The 18716-nt window shown below is 37.0% G+C and overlaps 3 protein-coding genes and 2 long non-coding RNA genes across 5 annotated transcripts; 2 read left to right on the top strand and 3 right to left on the bottom strand.

The window, feature by feature from the left end:
• Positions 1-67: 67 nt before the first annotated feature.
• Positions 68-1696, top strand: LOC128881282 (NADH dehydrogenase [ubiquinone] iron-sulfur protein 3, mitochondrial). Its single transcript, XM_054132203.1, has 5 exons — positions 68-225; positions 299-364; positions 552-799; positions 867-1112; positions 1175-1696. The coding sequence occupies exons 1-5, from the start codon at positions 162-164 to the stop codon at positions 1325-1327; spliced, it is 777 nt and encodes a 258-aa protein (XP_053988178.1). The 5' UTR covers positions 68-161; the 3' UTR covers positions 1328-1696.
• On the bottom strand, positions 1677-9507 carry LOC128881279 (monocarboxylate transporter 9). Its single transcript, XM_054132200.1, has 5 exons — positions 8630-9507; positions 7677-7889; positions 7451-7577; positions 7180-7359; positions 1677-3467 (listed from the first exon to the last, which is right to left on the bottom strand). Exons 1-5 carry the CDS (start codon positions 8766-8768, stop codon positions 2267-2269), a joined length of 1860 nt encoding a protein of 619 aa, XP_053988175.1. The 5' UTR covers positions 8769-9507; the 3' UTR covers positions 1677-2266.
• On the bottom strand, positions 3876-6351 carry LOC128881288 (uncharacterized). The gene is made up of 2 exons (XR_008458034.1): positions 4729-6351; positions 3876-4616 (listed from the first exon to the last, which is right to left on the bottom strand). It is a non-coding gene; the product is annotated as an uncharacterized LOC128881288 (long non-coding RNA).
• Positions 9508-13051: 3544 nt separating the features above from the next.
• Positions 13052-16122, bottom strand: LOC128881286 (iron-sulfur cluster assembly scaffold protein IscU). The gene is made up of 5 exons (XM_054132206.1): positions 15997-16122; positions 14379-14614; positions 13730-13954; positions 13584-13662; positions 13052-13367 (listed from the first exon to the last, which is right to left on the bottom strand). Exons 2-5 carry the CDS (start codon positions 14463-14465, stop codon positions 13282-13284), a joined length of 477 nt encoding a protein of 158 aa, XP_053988181.1. The 5' UTR covers positions 14466-14614; positions 15997-16122; the 3' UTR covers positions 13052-13281.
• On the top strand, positions 14609-15986 carry LOC128881289 (uncharacterized). The gene is made up of 3 exons (XR_008458035.1): positions 14609-14750; positions 14996-15144; positions 15322-15986. It is a non-coding gene; the product is annotated as an uncharacterized LOC128881289 (long non-coding RNA).
• Positions 16123-18716: the final 2594 nt, after the last annotated feature.

The raw sequence follows: 18716 nt of genomic DNA, 5'->3' as shown, positions 1-18716 counted from the left end.
AAAAGGCTCGAAAATTTTTGGTTTAAGTGTAGTGTGCACATATACGAAATATGTCAATTTCTTCTATAGTAGAGTGCGTGATAAGGAACAGTACAAATGGCGCTTACATTTGTGTAGGTGTACTGTGTACTTAGTTCATGCTGTGAGATTTTCCTGAAAAAATGACGTCTCTGTTGAGGAATTGTTTGAAGATCTCACGAAATTTTCCCGTCGCGACACCAAAATGTAAGTAAATTTATTTAGATTCTTTAACGTCTGTGTTTCATATTATGTAATAAATTATTAACTCAATCAATAGGTTATCCAAATCTTTTTCCTTTAATAAGAACGAACACTACGACAACCGAAAAGACAGAAACACAACGTACGTAATATTATTATTTATCGTATATATTCTGTCATAATTTAATGTTATCATGTATGTTAATAATAATTTTTAAACCTTTAACCTTTAAACCTTTATTTTTAATAACCTTTAAAGTAAATATATATTTTATATTTTAAACATATATGAAAAGATGTATACAGAAAATGTTCTAATTATTCAATAGCAACGGTCCGTAAACCTACTACTGTGGATGTAGAAAGTTTAAAGGAATTTGGTCAATATGTTGCCGAATGTTTACCAAAATTTGTACAAAAGGTTCAGATAACTGCTGGTGATGAACTCGAAGTATTAATTGCTCCCGATGGAGTTGTTCCAACTTTGTCATTCTTAAAAGATCATCATAATGCTCAATTTCTTAGCTTGGCAGATATGACTGCAATGGATGTTCCTGGTCGGTTATATAGATTCGAGGTAAGGCTTTGTGCTATATTTTAACATTCTTTATAACAAGTATTATTTTGTGTTTGATCATTTCTAGCTTATCTACAATCTTCTATCGATAAGATATAACTCACGTATTAGAGTAAAGACATACACTGATGAATTGACACCTATAGAATCAGCAGAATGTGTATTTGATGCTGCTAATTGGTATGAACGGGAGGTGTGGGATATGTTTGGTGTATTCTTCCGTAATCATTCGGATCTTCGTAGAATTCTTACAGATTATGGTTTTGAAGGACATCCATTGAGAAAAGATTTTCCACTTTCTGGTTATGTTGAGGTAACTTAACATGTTTGGACACTGAATATATAAGTGATGTAAAAAATGTATTCCTGTGTTAGGTACGCTATGACGACGAGAAGAAGCGAGTGGTATGTGAACCACTAGAATTAACACAAGAATTTCGTAGATTTGAACTATCTGCTCCATGGGAACAGTTCCCTAACTTCCGACAAATTCCATCTTCTTCCGAAGATGCATCGAAAAAAGAATAAATTATATAGTTAACATCGTATATTAGACGTTAGACGTTTCTATATTTACACATAGAAAGCATATAAAAATAACAAAAGGGTCGCTCTTTAATTTTCTTTTAATAGTAATTATTAGTTATTGCCCCTCAATAAAACAGGTTGAGACTATGAGTAATTTCTTTATTAATCCTGGAGTGTAAGTAGTTACCCATTTTTATAGGATGCTTCAAATTAGATATGCATACTTCGTGTCATTATTTATTTTACATATTGTATAGTATTATAAATGTAATTTATTAATTACAAAGTGCTTATATTCTATTTTGTAAGGCATGTTTTTCGGTGAATTGTAAACAAATCGAATCAATAATAAAATTGACTGGCCCTATTTTTAATGTCCAAGTGTTTACAATAGTTATGAATTATATACATGTTTACCCCTTTCACAAGGGAAGTGTAGAAACAAGTATTCGACTTTCGCGGTTATATATATGCTAAGAAAATTTGACGTGCACTAAATTATATTATTGCATTCTTCGTTAAGTTACGATAGCACCAGCAGCTAGTGCGTTTTTGGCCTAAGTACTTAGTTGTTCCTAAGTGTGCTCTTTTTTTTTCTTTAAATATCAACGAGAACTTACTTTCAAGGAGTAATATTTTTTTTCCGCACTTGTAAGGCAAGATACTTCCAATTTTTGGAGAAAAGAGAAACTTTCGTGTTTCTTAAAAATATATCTTTTGAAAATTGTTTCCCAACAATCCACCTGAAAATGTGCGTGTGGATCGCGTATAACGTCATCACAGTGCCAGTGGTATATACATAACATTCATTCTAACATCACAGTATTTCATAATTATATGCTCATTATATACCGAAACACGCTATATTAACTTCTACAGTAATCATACAACGAAGCTCTTCGTCATCACGAGATTCTTGGATCCCGGGCTACGAATGCTCTACAATTTCTCGATTTGATTGGCTTTCTCCAGAGCGTGTTGTCTCTTTCTAATGAACGGCACGAGACCCCACAAAGCTGCACCTACAACTAAAATGATTCCCAAGATGCTAAAGATCGGACCGTAGCTTCCAATTTGTTCGTATATAAGGCCACAAATGGGCGGGCCGACCAGTTGTATAATTCCGTTGACGAATAACGAAATACCGTACGAAGAAGTTAGCTTTTCCGTTCCCAGCATGTCAGCCATGATAACCGCGGTGATACCGACGTAAATACCGGACGCCAAACCAAAAATACCGCAGTAAACTGACAGCATGATATAATCCGTGGCTATCGGTAAAACGGCTAATGAGATTCCAGAGACGAGTAACCCGCCAACGAAGTACCAATGCTTAGGCATTATCGAGACATCGGAGAGGGCCGAGCCCCCGATACGTCCTATTAAATCTAAAATCGAGACGATCGAAAGTAAAAGGGAAGACCTGTTCTTATCGAACTTCAAAGAATTCGCGTACGCTGGAAGCAGTATAACGAAATTCGTATAGCTGACGGCGTTCGTCGAGTTTGAGATCAAAATCACGAGATATATGGGATCCTTGAGTAGGCTGAAATCGAAGAACTTATTCTCCTGTTTCTCCTCGTTCTTCTTGTTCGTTTCATCCGTAGCCTTTCTCGAGAACGTGTTCGATATAGCGTTCAGAGTCAGCGTGGATGCTCTCTCCGGATGCAGAGAGGAAAGAGTGCTCCCGTGATACGGCGTGCTAACGTAATTGAACGATGACGTGCTGGGCGATTGGAAGGGTGACTTGCGTCTTGATAATTTGCCAAAATCACCGCCACGTTCGGGAACGGCGTGCAAGGCTGGCGTGCTGTGCATTTGACCGGTTATTTCTCGCCCCGTAGGCATACTTATTTTTCTCGTTCTCGTTTGCACCGGAGTATTTTTATAATATTCTAATGCGACGCTAGACGCACTCTTTGGTACTATCGGGGCAGCCTTCTCGTTCGCGGAAGAAATCATATTATTCAATTTCTTCTCGTCTTCGGGACTAGTTACGATTATAGATGCTGCTTCCAAGTCGTGGTCGTTCGACTTATTCGACGGCGAAGCGGGCACCATGTGTTTTTCCACCGGTTCGTATAACAGAGCACTCGCCCATACATTCAAAGTGACAGCACCCATTATTAATACTGCACCTCTGTAAAAAAGCAAAATAAACTTTAGCACATCGTTCAGTCTATCGTTACGAATGATATAGCTTACAATATCGTCATCAGGTAATTCCATGGCTGTTGGGGAAGAACAAAATAGAATCGAAACGAACATTAGTGAACGGCGCAGCTTCAAATTCGATTACAAAAATATAACGAAATATAGACGTAGGCACGTTACTTTTACTAGACATCGGACAATTTGATAATATATCACATTCTTAAATTATGAATGTTACATTAAAGTTACACAGTTAATGAATGAATGAGAATACAAACACATTCGTTTAATAATTGTACAAACATGGAATGGAATAGGAGATATTTTTAAATATTTGATGATCGTCTTATTAGGATCTTAATGTAAAGACTATGATGCAATAAAATGAAAGTAATTCAGAAGATAATAAATACAAGCGTCTACAGGAACGCTTTATTCTTTATATTCCTTGCATACGGAGTTAATTACATAATCAGAACATATAAAAATGCATTTCTTAGAGTTTATAAATTATAAAAAGTATAAAAGTCAATACCGTGGATTACAGGTACTCCGTATATACAATTTCGTTAATAGAGTCTGTGGTTATTAATCCATAACATACAAGACATTGTCGTTGACTGTTTCTTTAAATATTATAATACTTTTAATAATACTGGATTTCACACATTGTAAACTATCACAGATAAATCATCACAAGCGAAGTCTTATTTAGTCATTCGCATAAATTAATTTTGTTCTTTGGTTACTTTGTGTGGTATAACTTGTAAACTCGATATTTGTTGTACTCTCAAATAATTGATTTAAATAATTTACAAAGTACTGTACAGGTGTACCATAGTCTATGGACCTTAATCATATTTTAATCAGGGCACAGACTATGGCGCATCCGATTTTGTGCCACGACCTGAAACCTAGCACTTCGACAAACTACGCAACGACATACAAAATTTAATAAAAAAAGAAAAAGAAATATCAAAGACGAGACGCGCATCCTTTCGCGTTTTAAAATAGATTGGGACGGCAGTTATATTTATACCATGTTTCAGATCGCGTACAATATTCTTTGCCGTAAGAGAAGTTCGTCTTCTTCGAAATCGCGTTTTCCCTGTCTTCTTCCATGGAACACATTTCTCTGCAACAAAAGAAAAATAAAGGGTACGCTTAGACGTGACAGAGATTTTACCCTTACGCATCTATTGTTTGGTATTCGAGTCAACTATGTATGTAGAAATAAAATGGTTTACGTTCAATTCGTCACGCGTAACGCGTTCCACGATTTGCGATGACTAGAATTTAATCGATACGCGATTTATTCGTTATTTAAACGACCAAAATTCTCTCATCGAAACGTCATTCGACGCAGCACAGTGTTCACCCCACTGCTGGAAAGAAAACTGGAAAATAAATGATGACAACACGAACTAGCAGTTTTGTCTGACTTACATTGAAGTATCATTTAACGTACACTCATACTTGTGATTAGTTGATAAGGACGTCTACTCCACACGTTCACGTTCCCGTTAAATAAATAAGGAAACAAGAACAACCATACCAAAATAAAAACGCATGTCCGACGGAACAATAAATAGTATAATTTGTTTTCTTTTTCCTCAATTATGACTGAACATATCTCTACCAGTTATCGTAACGTCGAAAAATGAAACGAATTATTCGAAGTTATCGTTGTCTATTTTTTTTCTTTTTCTTGCCACATGTTAACACCAGACACGTGAGCATCACGCGTCCGTCGCATAATGCGTGCACGTAAAAATATGCAAATACTTTCAACGTCAACCCGTACGTTTCCGTGGTTCTCGCGAACGTGATTATTACGTATGCAAACACAACAAAAGACTTGCATATACACGGTTTTATGCATCGCTAACTGATTGTTCGACGGGTCGTTCTCTTCCTGTTTAATCGAGTACAAAGCGAATCCGATTCAAAAAGACAAAATTGTGTTATCTACTATCGTACGTATTTGTATTTCGAATAAAAATGTACACACTTACGTTGGCTAGCAGTAACTTTAATCGTAATACTTATTTGCATGCAAATTATGTAAATTAAGAATTGTATCGTATTTACACTAAAAAAGACAGAAGTGGGGAACCACGTCACTTCGCTAATTCATACATTGCATAGACTTGTTCAATGATAACAACGCCCGAAATAGTGCTTTCGGAATTTTTGTTTGCCCGAGTATTTGCTTCGTCGTGACTTGAAAACTGCTTAACCTATCACGTTTATATGCGAGTGTAGACACCTTTCCAATTCAAAAAAATGGACTTTGTATTGGATCTTGTTCGTGTTGTAATATGTAAAACCAAATGGAAAGAATATCTTTGGCACTCACTCGTTTCAGTTACCACTGTGTATGTAAAAATTTACTCGCTATCTTCCACTATAAAATATACTTAACATTAAAAATAAATTTAAAAAGCGTATTAACGAAGAAGATGAATGATTCGCGTAATATACGAGAGAGCCGCAGATTCCCCATCCCTGCACTAAACGTTTCAGGAAACGTATCGCGATATCTTGATTGTAACAATCGCGTGCGAAGTTTTTAAATGAACCACCCGGCCAAGGAAGTCGTCCTTATTACGATGAATGAAAGTCATCACGGCATAATCGGGAAGCCTCGCATAATCGTATGGCCCAGGCGTACTTGCGATCCATCTCGCTACCTTCACATTGTGGTTGGGTCTAATTTAAAATAGCGTCAAAACATATCACTCAAAGTGTAATTGTTTACGTGGTTGGAAAGTATGGGTCGCGTACATTTTGACTAAAATACGGATAAACACACATAAAAAAAAAAAAAAAAAAAAAAAGAAAAACAAACGCATGTAACGGAATATGTTTCTTACCTAAACACGTCGAGAGCGGCTCATTATTTACGACTTCATGTGCCGTTTCAGTTGCAGACATCGGGTTAGTATATAAATTTGCTCGGTTATAACGGCGAGGTCGGTAATTCATCGCGAGCCTAGCACTTCCTCTACAATCGATGATGTTTCTTTACACGTATGTATACATTACCGTACAAACGTCGAACAAGTTAATGTTCGTTATCTTTAGTGACGACAAGTTTGATAGAAAAGCTGTAAAATCAGCTATAAAAGCTGTAAATTTACAGAGATATACAATAGTGTTCTGTACACAAATTCACGCGTGGTTTATCTGTACATCTCGTGAGAGGGACTCTCTGTGCATGCACATCAATCAACTTTACATTTATTTAATAAATTATAATAATGGATGTATCAATACTCACCAAGGTAATCTTCACAAAATATTACGACAAGAACACTTTATTTACAGACCTTCACGAGAACGAGAAGATGCACGTAAAAAAAATACACAAATTGTCTTGTATCTTTGTAACACTCATTTCAATGTTACAAATTACAATAAAGTTGGACAATTAAGGCCACAAATCACAAATATATTAAATTTTGTCAAAATCAATTAAAATTAGTGTACGAAAACATAATTTAATTTTATTATTTTGTCTAGGTCGTTGAAAAGATTAATGAAAACATATCCAAAAAAATATTAATTCACAGAAATACTGTTAGATAAATGCATATTGAATGGTTTTCTGTCCATCTTTCTTAAATCATAAATTTAATGTCTATCAGAAAAATAAGATCATACCTGTCTACTCATTAATGTAACAAAAAACATACCTGTATCCATATTCTCGTAGAAGAATTCCAAGAATGGGTGGAAGGAATATAGAACCTAAAGCGCTACCAGATATGCAAAGCCCATTTGCAAGTCCACGTAACCGTACAAAGTAAGAAGTTACAATGTACACGGTTGGAGGGAAAGCCAATCCTGCTCCTATTCCTACCAGAACACCATAGCTAAAAGCAAACCAAATAATTACATTGTATCTTAGAGATGAACGCAATATGTATTAAGAACATGTTTTCTTGTTAATAATAACATAATTACCTAATACACAAAAAGGCCACAGAGTTTGCAAAATAACTCAGCATCATTCCTACAGCAGCAAATGTTCCTCCTATGAGTGTTACCGTTCTATATGAGTATTTAACCGATAACACACTGGAAAGAGGTCCTACAAGCAAAAATAAGTTACTAAGCAAAATAAGGCTTATATAAAAAGTTACAATCTTCCAACAAAAACATTGCTAGAAAAAACATATGCAAATCTTACCCAGTGAACTATATAGAAAATAGCATAAAGCTGGGATCCAGGCAGCTGTAGATGGTGACGTATCAAAAACTTCAAGAAATTCAACAAACAGAACACCAAATGATTTCACTGTTCCTGGGATAAGAAAATTGACCATGACGGATGCTAAAAGTACAAGCCATCCCCATCCTCCATCCGGTGGAACTAGTTCTTCCTCAGATGTTACATTTTTAACTGAATAACAAAATAATTACCAATCCAATGACAATACATATTTTTGAAGAAAAAAAAAACCTTACTAAAAAGATCATATTACTTACTTTATAATTTTTAAATTTCTACTTTTATTTACAATAAAAAAAATTATTACAAGTATGTAAACACTATATTACGTTACAAATCGCTATGTTCACGTTAAAAGCCAAAGATAAATACTGAAACATTTTCTAATTTTAGAATATACTAGAGAGATGGATAAAAATTTATCAAGATAAAAATCTCGAATAATAAATAAAACACAAACAAAATTTTATAGATTACTGGTTCAATAAAAATTGGAATTCGAATTTATACTTCGATATAATGATATATCCTGTATCGTGCATGTGGAAACATTCGTGAGAATCATGAATAAATCGCTATAGGGATTAGTCATTCTATATTCAAATAAAATCTTGCCTATCTTCGATGCAAAACAAACCATTCAGCGAGAAACATTTTTATTACGAACATTTTATAAACTATAGTTTAATCTGCAAACGAAAACAGAAGAAAGAAGAAGATGAACGACTCCGATGCACCTGTTATTAGAATTTATCCAAAAAATTTTGTTTTCACGACTGAAATGTAACATATTTTTAGACGTCTATGTATTAACATTTTTTCTTTACCAAAACTTGAATTACCAATAAAAAAAATAAACGACCATCGATTGTTTCAAAAACTCGAATAAATTTCAATGTATAACGACTCACCGTGTTTATTGGTCCCGTTGACATTTTTTTTCTCATTTTCCGAACGCTGCGACACTAGCTTATAATTTCCCTTGCCTTTGCTCGCCCCGAATTTGATGTTGATTCCATTGTCTTGATCTTGGACTCGTTGCATTGTCATCAACCTTTTCTTTCACGTTCACACTCGCGCGCGCGCGCGCATATACAGGCATACGCTACGTATGGAAATTTGTACAAAGAAGGAAAAAGCGAAACCGATCGCAAATGCTACAAAGAAAAATAAACTAACGCGCGATTACCGTGTACAGTCATACGAACGGATAGATGCAACGAAAAATGAAGAAAGAAAAGAACCAAAAAAAGGAAATAAGCTCGAAAGTAAACGATAACGAGCGAATACACGTTGAATTGAAACACAGAATAGATATAAAGGGAGCTGTGAGTGCACCGATATCAATGTTCACAAACTGCAGGATCAGCAGTTGTGTCCTCCTCTCCGATGGCTTCGGACTTCATCAATTTCAAACTGTTGCTAGTCACACCTACGCCGTGGTTTATTCTGTTCCCCTGATAAGGTGAACTTCGTCGTGATCCGGTCATAGACCTTCTCCGTGTTAACGATTTCCTTCGAAATAAAGGATAATATCCGCGATGTAATTGACCTGACGCCACCAATTGCGATCCGCAATGCGCCGATGTTGCGAGCAGTTTAACAACTGGGGTAACACCACCGCCCGTATCTCTTGCTCTCGATACTTTGTCAAATTGCATAGAGCACATAAACAATCGCATGTATACGGGATTCTCAGGCACGGTTCACTGTCATCCCGTGCGTAGAGTCGACGATATCACCACCCGCGATGCACGACGCGCAAGCAAAACAGCTCTTCCGTCACAGAACGACCGATCAGCTGTGTATCACGCAGGGCCGCTTGCCACTACTTCATCCTTTCTCCCACCATGCCCATTGGTCCTCCTGTTTCACCCTTCCACTCCGATGTCAGATTGAGGACGCGAGTCATAGAGAATTCTCCCCCTGCATACGTACACCAGCGCGCCGAATCGCGTGTACGTGAGCTGACCGCTTCGGGTAGCTTCGGGGATGCGAGAAAGAGGACGAATACGAGCGTGTCCTTCTCTCTCTGGACACAACAGCTGAAGCCTGAACTGTCGGCAAACAGGAATACGATCTCGACTGGTGGTCGTGTTTACTCCTCTAGATGGAAAAGTGTAATTACCAATGACAGCAATTACGATATCTATCGTCACTCCACAATTAAAGTCGTAGTTGCTAAGTGCAATTGCTACAATTACGAGCGTAATGGCCACTCGCTGCGATTAACATTACAATACCACCGGAGAAATCGGAACACCTTGCTAACTTACTCTTTTTTTAGATTCAGTTGTGAACGAAATTATGTTATGTTCCATACAGGTATAAAAATTCGTAAAGTACGTGGCAACGTACAGGAGGTAACTAGAATACAGAGGTATACAGAAGGAAAAAAACAAGGTTTCCAGCGTTCCAACATCTGTGTTACATAAAAGCTAATTTGATGTGTTCATGGCAGATGTACAATCAAAAGGTGGTTAAATAAAACGTAATCCAATCGACAGTCACAGACTACATTGTATGTTGATCGTGATTGACCATGGTTACAATTATACCCGTAATGGTGATCGACAGTAATTAATGATTGCAAAATGTAATCTGTAATTGCAGTTAAGATGATTGAATAGGTGATCAATAACAACTGTAATTGTAAAACGTTGACAGAGTCTGTCTACAAGAGTGAATGAACGACCGTCAGTCAAGATCGAATCGTATTCGCCGACAAGTCGATTTCAGTCATGCTAACAATGAGAGCGAGAAGTAAAGGGCTTACATTCGCCGTCTCTCTCGACTCCCCGAATTTGCTCGAAGCGCTAAGTCAATGTATACGTAGGGTCGTGCATCGGTGTGCACGTGGAGGGGGAAATGCTCCATGACTCTCGCCTCAGCCTGACATCGGAGCTCCTTCCCTCCAGCATTCGACGATTCTCCCACCCTTTAGTAAATGTTATACTCTCTTTATACTTCTCCTTTCCTGTCTCTAGCTCTCTTTCTCTATTACCTTCTATATTCCAGGCTTGCATAGAGGAAAAGAGATTACACCGAGGAACACGAGGGAATGGAAAATTTACGACGGGACACGAGAGGACGGCCCATGGACTAATGTAGAATCGTCCCCGCATCGAAACGCCCTATTCAAATTTAATGTTTGTTCGCGCGCAAATGCGTCCCATTTTGTGGATAGAGAAATCGAGGTAGGGAAAACAAGCATCGAACGCGATAAGCATTCCTCGTGCCCGATATTGAATGCCAATCTGGAAAACGCCTCTTTATCGTCACAAGGGATTCTCGTCTCGGCTTATCGCGAAAAGGTAAATTTCAAACGACTCATCTCTTGAGAAATCGCTATTCAGTTTCGACGAACTAATTCATGGAATTGTTTCCATTTAACCTTCTTTAACCGTAATATATTATATCTGGTTTCTAAGAAAAATTATACGACAGTAGAGGCACAACTTTCCAGCTGTACTTATCCTGCTGGGAAAATTTTAAGTGACAATTGTTGTAAATAGATTATTTGTTGGTTATATACTTGCTTAAAAAACACAAATGAGTGCATACCGATAATAGGATTAAATCAGAGTTTGATAATGTAGAGAGCAGGTATCTCTGGAGACATACAGGGTTAGTAAAAATATCGTTGTTTTAGAATACAATGCTTAGCGTGTACGATAGTATGTTCGAGATCCTGTCGCCTATTCTGACGTAAAATTTGATTGACACGTGAATCCGACTACAGTTCGGTTGTTTGGACTATAGATTATTTACGTGCATCGCAAAGCAAACAAATATCGATAGAAGTCTACGTAAACAATTTTCATCCAATTACTGCTTGTGATGCAGCGAGGCAAGATTGCATCGTTTCAATCATATCGCGCACCGCTGGCATCGTGTTTGTCAGAGAAGCTATTGTGCGTACAAACACTTGATGACTGTACAGGGAATTAGAACGAAACAGTAATGGCGCGTGTACAACACGTGTTCAGCTGGACACGATCGAATTACTGCCTCGGTAATTAAAATATTGTGAACGCTACGGTATTATTATTTTTCGAAACGTAGTACGTCGTTGTACCGCTAAAGATTTACTTCTTAATAATTTCTTGCTCGGAAAAAAAACTTATGTGAAGTTTGAATAACAACAAAAAAAAAGGCAGTGCTTATCTACCACTGTTTCGAGTATCTAATGTCACAATAAATAGCTTATATCACTCGACGTTGAAGAAATTTTATAACGCCGAGCTGTATGCTCCACTTCTTTCGAGTATCTTCGAAGTAGCATACTTTACTTTTTATCACGTTTGTTATATGGAACATATGCGTGATTGTATATTGATACATCCGTCATATAGGTAACAGATATCTTGACTGAATCTACAGTATTGCGATAAGCGCATTTGAAATATCTCCAATGCTGTATTTTCTGATTGTATAATTATATTATATAATTACACGTTTGGTGGCACATCTAGTAACACGTGAATGACCCGTTAAAAGTTATATGTACGACGATTCCACGTGAACAATTTCATCTGTCGATTAATGAAAACATTTAATAAAGAAAAAAAAGCTGAAATCAATATCCGTTTATCTCGTATAGATAAGAGCAACTTTAATCGACGTAAATATATTATAGGCAACGTGGAAACTTATGGGCAACGTAAATTACGAATTAACGAGCTAAGTAATTGTTCCTCTTCGCAAATTATCTTGAAACGCGCAATTGACAGTAGTAACTGCATATGACTCAGTTTATATTCCTTCTTATTAAGCATCAATTGGTGTAGCGATGACAGTTTAAAAGAGGGATGCTCGTGTTGTCGATCCGGCTCGCTTTCGAACTCAGGCGTGTGTAACGCGTTCATTTTAATCGGTTGAATCGAAGTCTGATTCTTGGAAACCGATCTCTGGGAATGCAATTCTATTGTATGAATAAAGATACAAGAATCCGAGTAAATATTTGTTCCCGTATCACGGCTATGAGGAAACTGCTATGAATTTGTGCTATTACACATTTTATTTTTCGCTATCTGTGGAATTAGGTGAAATAGTAGTTACTTCTGCTCGGTTTATTCGGTATCTCTTCTGTCATAATTTGCATAAAATTGTTTTTACGATAATCTTTAAAACAAAAAAAAAATTCATCGATAAGAGGTATAGCTCTTTCCCCGGCCCGCCATCATTGCGTCATCATTGGTGGCATACTATGTTCACATGAAAAGAAGACAAGTAAAACTGTTTTATCGATAGTTTAAATTGCCATACAATAGATCGTTTACAACATGTATTTATGCGCAACAAACGTATGTAAATGAAAACTCTACATTAAGCAGATTTTTAATTAAATATATTTATTCATTGTCATAAAAGAAAATAAAGCACAGCTAAGTATTTTTACATGGAACTTTAAATATATATTGGGATACAGTAATTTTTATTTCTGATCACAGTTCATACTTTACTGAGATTCTAAAATCTATAAAAGTATATAGTGGTTAACAACATCGCTAACTAGAGTAACCACAAGTAATGTTACATAATACTATGGAACATATCAGATTTAAGTTGAGGTATTATCTTTTGATTTTGCCTGCTGCTTTATACGATAATCTGATAAAGCAGCCTTAATTGCATCTTCTGCAAGCACTATAATATAAAAAAATTAAATTTGTAACTTATTTTCATGGTAATTAGTTTTCAGTTAAAACATAAATCGTATGTCTTGTTTGATTTATAGAATTTAATATATTAGATGTCGGTACAGTTTACTACCAATTTTAAAAATTTCCTCTAAACATTCAAAGTAGGTTTTGTATCTCAAAAATAATAAAATAATAAATTAAAACGATAAATATTACTCACTCGAACAGTGTAGCTTGACGGGTGGTAAACACAATTCTTTAGCAATATCTGTATTTTTTAACTTCAATGCTTCGTCAACCTATAATATTAGGCAATTGAACATTTATATTTATTTAGAGAACTCATGAAAGTATATAGTTACTTACAGTCTTTCCCTTGACCCATTCTGTGGCTAACGAACTCGAGGCAATAGCAGAGCCACATCCAAAAGTTTTAAACTTAGCATCGACAATTTTTCCATCCTTGTCAACTTTAATCTGAAGTTTCATGACATCCCCACAGGCTGGTGCTCCTACAAGCCCGGTGCCAACTTGGGAGTCATTTTTATCCAAAGAGCCAACATTTCTTGGATTTTCATAATGATCTAATACCTATAAAGTAATAACAATAAGTAGTAAAGACATATAGATCCTTGTAATCAATATTCAATTTATTTATATTGATTATATTAGTATTAAATTGGTGAAAGTAAGAACTCTTTTTGCATTTTTCACATAGGTATGCATTTTATTAATTAACTTTCGAGAAGATAATTTACGCATTTAATTGAAATCGTATATCAACATAACCTAAAATTCCAGGACTATTAATACGAAGTATTTACTGCGCTGTATTTTTAAGCAGTTTTCCATTGGAAGCATAACTATGCAAAAGTCAAATATCAAGGTCAAACTTTTTGTCTATGTATTCCAATAATAGATGCAACTATACGATATTGATCGCTAAAAGTGCCGTAAGACGTATGTTTTGTCAGGTTAGGAACGACACCGGAAAACAAAAATAATCAGTACTTACGTTTGGATGATAAGACACAGATGGAACGCTGCGCGATATTAATTTGGTAGCTTTATTAAGAGTGGGCAACGTACGTAGCAAAGACATCGTGCTTATGTTTGCATTGACATTGATCAGAAAAACACTTTCGCCACTTTGCACAATACTCCACTGACACAACTGATTTTATCGTGAAGTACGTAGTACAATGTAGTATCTATGTTGGTAATACGAGTGACTGGTAGCCCTGCATACACCTGGGGACAGTTATACGAATTTCTTTCTAAACAAATTCAATGTTTTCAAGCAAGGTAATGGAACTAAGATTTGTGTATATCGAACGAATTATATCTACAAAATTATTTTATTCACCAACATTAATCAAAGAATAACGTGAGTTATAACATTTTCTTCAACAAACTTGGACAAATTTGCTTGAAAACACAACAGTTCAATTTTGAATAATTTCAGAATGTTTTATACAAAACAATATTACGTAGTACATGTATAGATGTTAGCCTACTTCAAGTAAAACGTTAGAAACGATGTTTCAAACAGAAATTTGTCCACTAAATATTAATTGTTCGGATAATTCGAAAGAATTCGAGATACCGTTTCGAAAAACATATAAATTTCAGGAAAGGACGGTATATCGTTGGCATGCGATTGCAGAATTTTGATTGCAACGTAAAAGCAATGTATGAAACACTATTGTTCCATAACCTGTATCGATGAACGTTTTGTAAGCTCCATACAAAATATTTGAATTGCACAACGTATCCGGCCAGTAAGAAACCTTGATGTATTTTTCCTACGACAATCTCTGTTATTCGTTCTCTACTTTCTAATACAAACGCTATATAAAAATATCGATACATTTGCATGTATTGTAACAGTATTACTCGGCTGAGGTTGAAATCCCAAATATCTCCGTTACTTTCAATGACACGAGAAAATATTTCAGGGGAAATCTATTTACGTCGTAAACGGAAATATTTTTTTTTCGAAGATTATATTTTTCGAAACATCAAAAATGTTGATCTTCCCTCGCTCGACCTCTGTAAATTAACTAAGGTATGATTATATAAGAGTAATTCTTCAGGAGGTCATTCGAAAGTCGACGTACTAATACATGGCGTACTTTGTTTTTCGAAAGAGAAATTCTTTATCACGATATTTCTGTTGGAAAAAAGTATTTCCTTTGATATATTCTCTTATCGCAACAGAGATATTTTAGGTTCCAGCCTTAGATGATTCATCCTGTATACTGTATACAACTATACAGTGGCACGATGTTCCAAGAATCGACAATGCTGTCTCGTCAAACGGACTCGATGCAGAAAAGGAATACGAATAAAGGAATCGGACGAGTACAAAATTTTCACCGGATGGACGTACGAGTGGACGTCGCCGAATCGGCTACGGAAAAATAATCTCAATGTTCGCGAGGTTGTACGCGGTCCATTCTCCACGGCAAAATTATTAAAAACGCGTCCGTTTTTAACGATTTCGTCTCGGTACGAGCAAAACGATCGCGATTGCTTGCGACGAGGCATTCCCGACACTTGGAGGGAATACTTAGCCTCGAGAGGATGCTGTGGTGCAACGGAGGTACGTGTCCTGCAAAAAAATGTTATACCTCGTTACGTCAGATGTCTCGCCACTGACCGACTATGGAACGAACTGGGTTTGCCCTTCGATCAAGGAATCCCTGATCCATGGAAATGTAGGTCTCTCCCGCAGCGACGGTTCGTCAAATGCTCGAGACGGCGAAACACTCGCAACAAAAAGACTTCTACGCGAATTGCGTCTAATTACGACGGGGATGACGAGGCTGAAATAGAACGCGCTGTAAAGAGATACCGTCAATTTAACGAGAAGCACAACGATGTTAAGAAAGATCCGTCCGAGGACGGGAGGAACGAATCAACGAACAAGCAGGAAGTGCTTGAGAAGTTCGAGGACACTGCGAAGGAGATTACGAGAAAGGGTAAAAAATATGTGGATAGATCTCAGTTGCTAAAGGAAACGAAGGAAATCATGCGCAATGTTCCAGAAGCAAAAGAACACATCGATAAACAGGCAACTCGCGGAACGAAAAAAATGGGTACATTGATGCTTAATACGAAACAGTCGTTGCCAAAGGCAGCAGAGCATGTAAACGAGTACGTAGAAATTGTTCAAACACAACAGCCTCCTAAAGCAGTCTGTTGCAACTGCCAACTACAAAATTACGTCGTACCGTTCCAAGAAATGAACGTATCGGGATACGTATTGTGCCAGGATTGTGAAAACGTTTATCGCGAGAGTAGCCGGCAGAGATTAGATTTCGCCGCAAAAACTGTTGACTTTTGCGTGCCCGATCCGAGGGGTATTGCGAGTAAACAGAGGATCGCGATGCAGAGAGAGATTTCCGAACAGATGAAGGTTAAACGGTGTGGTTGTTTTGAGAAATCGAGAACCCGCGACGCGGAGACGAATGGGCAAAATTACGTGGGAAAGAAAAACACGATCCGTTCGAAGGATTTAGAGCTAGTGTGCTGCCAGTGTGATTGTCCTTATCTGAAGATCGCATCTAGCGATGATCGCAACACGAGGTCCCGTGCTCGTAAGAAATCCTCGAACGGCCTGAAAGAACAAAATACAGATCATGTTTCAAAGTGCCCCATGACGCGGAAACAAAGAACCAACGGCGTCCGTGATTCCGAGAATCGTTGTTGCACGTGCGAGGAAAATAAAATACCCGTTTCTAAGAGAGACCTTGCGCGAGCATTACATTCGTTGGGCATTAAACGGTCAAACGATGCGGGGAATAAAAATGTTAATGAAATCCCGAAGGAGAGTCGTCGTGACGATGGCGATACGGCGAGAAGCGTTCCAGAAACGACGTTTAACGTAGAATCGAAGGGAAACGTTAGTCGAACGTGTTTCCACGATGATACGGAACATGAAAGAGCCGTGACTCGTGTAGAAAGGAGATTAACGAAAAATCCTGTCCAACGGAGACGGTTTTATGTTGTTGGTGATGACGCACCAGTCGCAGAGGGGGAGAGGGACACACCGAAGCATGACTATCGCTCTGGTCGAGTAAGACACAAAGTCAGGAAAGGAAAAGAGAAAATAGAAGCCAGAAATACCGATACATCGAACATCGATGACGAAAAGTACGAAGTGAAACGTTCGCATACGAGGACAGATAAGAGTTTGAGGTACTCCGTACTTGATAGTAGCCAGAACGCGGACGTATCTGATAATTGTGCAAATGTTGGAGTTAATGTCACGCCCAAAGAGAGTTTTGAAGTGACTTCGATAAGTTTCATACACCAGCTGAATAATGCGATCCCAGTAACGGAATTGTATCGTAGGAGGAGGTGCCCGAGGAAAGGTCATCGCGTTATTTGCAAAACGAAAGATCCCGAGCGGATTTTACGAATCGAGAACAAAACGATGATCGACAGAGAAAATTCAGTCACAGCGAACAACAGAAAGAACGAACGTTTTCCGATGGAGTACAGAAATAATATCAGAGCAACGGGACAGACTGCACAATTAATGAACCCGAGTAAGAATCGTAACGCGAGGGAATCGAGAAGGAGCAAGACATTGAGGCAGAAATTATACTGAACGGCGCGGAAAAATACGGCTATGGCGAATCGCGTGATACCGCTTTAAAACCCAATTTTACCAATACACGAGAAAGTTGGTTAACATTAATAGAAAAATGCGATCGTCTTTCTTGTTTGTCGATTGCTAATGAAGGTTTAAATGAAATACCGTACCACATTTTTATCTACCAAGGATATTCGTAAACTATTTAGATTAGTATTGTAAATTCAGTCTGATGTGAGAAAAAAAGAAATAATTCGACTTAATAACGTAACAAAGTTGTTCGAGACTCGTTTACTAAAAGCATCGTCGTATTTACATGCATTGACGCAATCGGGGAAACGGTTAAATAATAATTACACAATCAGTCGTCGAGGGGACAAGTACTCATAACACAGTTATTTGTTTGCGTCGACTAGTTTAGATCTAAGGGACGTCTCTTTTGAATTTCTCGATATCATTAGATAAAATATATACATATATGAAAAGTTGTAGTAAAGCTTGACGCAACTGATAAGAAAATTGTCCTAGAAAAAAGATATCATTCTTTGACTGAATAATACATTTAAGACCAAACTTATGAATTTACTTTGCAATTAGAAATTACAGTTACGCTTTAATATTATTGTCCAATTGTTATGCTAAAATATTGACGAAGGATGACTAATCAGAATATATTTTCAAGTGTATATCAATACTTCTGGGTTAAATATTTCGTTGTTATTCAATTCAGAGAACATTTAACAAATTATT

The sequence above is a fragment of the Hylaeus volcanicus genome, chromosome 8 (assembly GCF_026283585.1).
Source record: "Hylaeus volcanicus isolate JK05 chromosome 8, UHH_iyHylVolc1.0_haploid, whole genome shotgun sequence".
Classification (NCBI taxonomy): Eukaryota; Metazoa; Arthropoda; class Insecta; order Hymenoptera; family Colletidae; genus Hylaeus; species Hylaeus volcanicus.
The sequence above is the reverse complement of the archived record's forward strand: the minus strand, read 5'-3'. Positions and strand labels throughout refer to the sequence as shown.

Coding starts and splice junctions, on each gene's coding strand:
- LOC128881282 (XM_054132203.1), top strand. CDS start 162: ATGACGTCTCTGTTGAGGAATTGTTTGAAGATCTCACGAAATTTTCCC. Junction 226..298: donor TCCCGTCGCGACACCAAAAT/GTAAGTAAATTT, acceptor CTCAATCAATAG/GTTATCCAAATCTTTTTCCT. Junction 1,113..1,174: donor CACTTTCTGGTTATGTTGAG/GTAACTTAACAT, acceptor TTCCTGTGTTAG/GTACGCTATGACGACGAGAA.
- LOC128881286 (XM_054132206.1), bottom strand. CDS start 14,465: ATGTCTTTGCTACGTACGTTGCCCACTCTTAATAAAGCTACCAAATTA. Junction 13,955..14,378: donor CTGTGTCTTATCATCCAAAC/GTAAGTACTGAT, acceptor ATTACTTTATAG/GTATTAGATCATTATGAAAA. Junction 13,663..13,729: donor AATGGGTCAAGGGAAAGACT/GTAAGTAACTAT, acceptor CTAATATTATAG/GTTGACGAAGCATTGAAGTT.
- LOC128881279 (XM_054132200.1), bottom strand. CDS start 8,768: ATGACAATGCAACGAGTCCAAGATCAAGACAATGGAATCAACATCAAA. Junction 7,890..8,629: donor CAACGGGACCAATAAACACG/GTGAGTCGTTAT, acceptor TTTGTTATTCAG/TTAAAAATGTAACATCTGAG. Junction 3,468..7,179: donor CTACGAGAATATGGATACAG/GTATGTTTTTTG, acceptor GCTTTTTTACAG/AGGTGCAGTATTAATAATGG.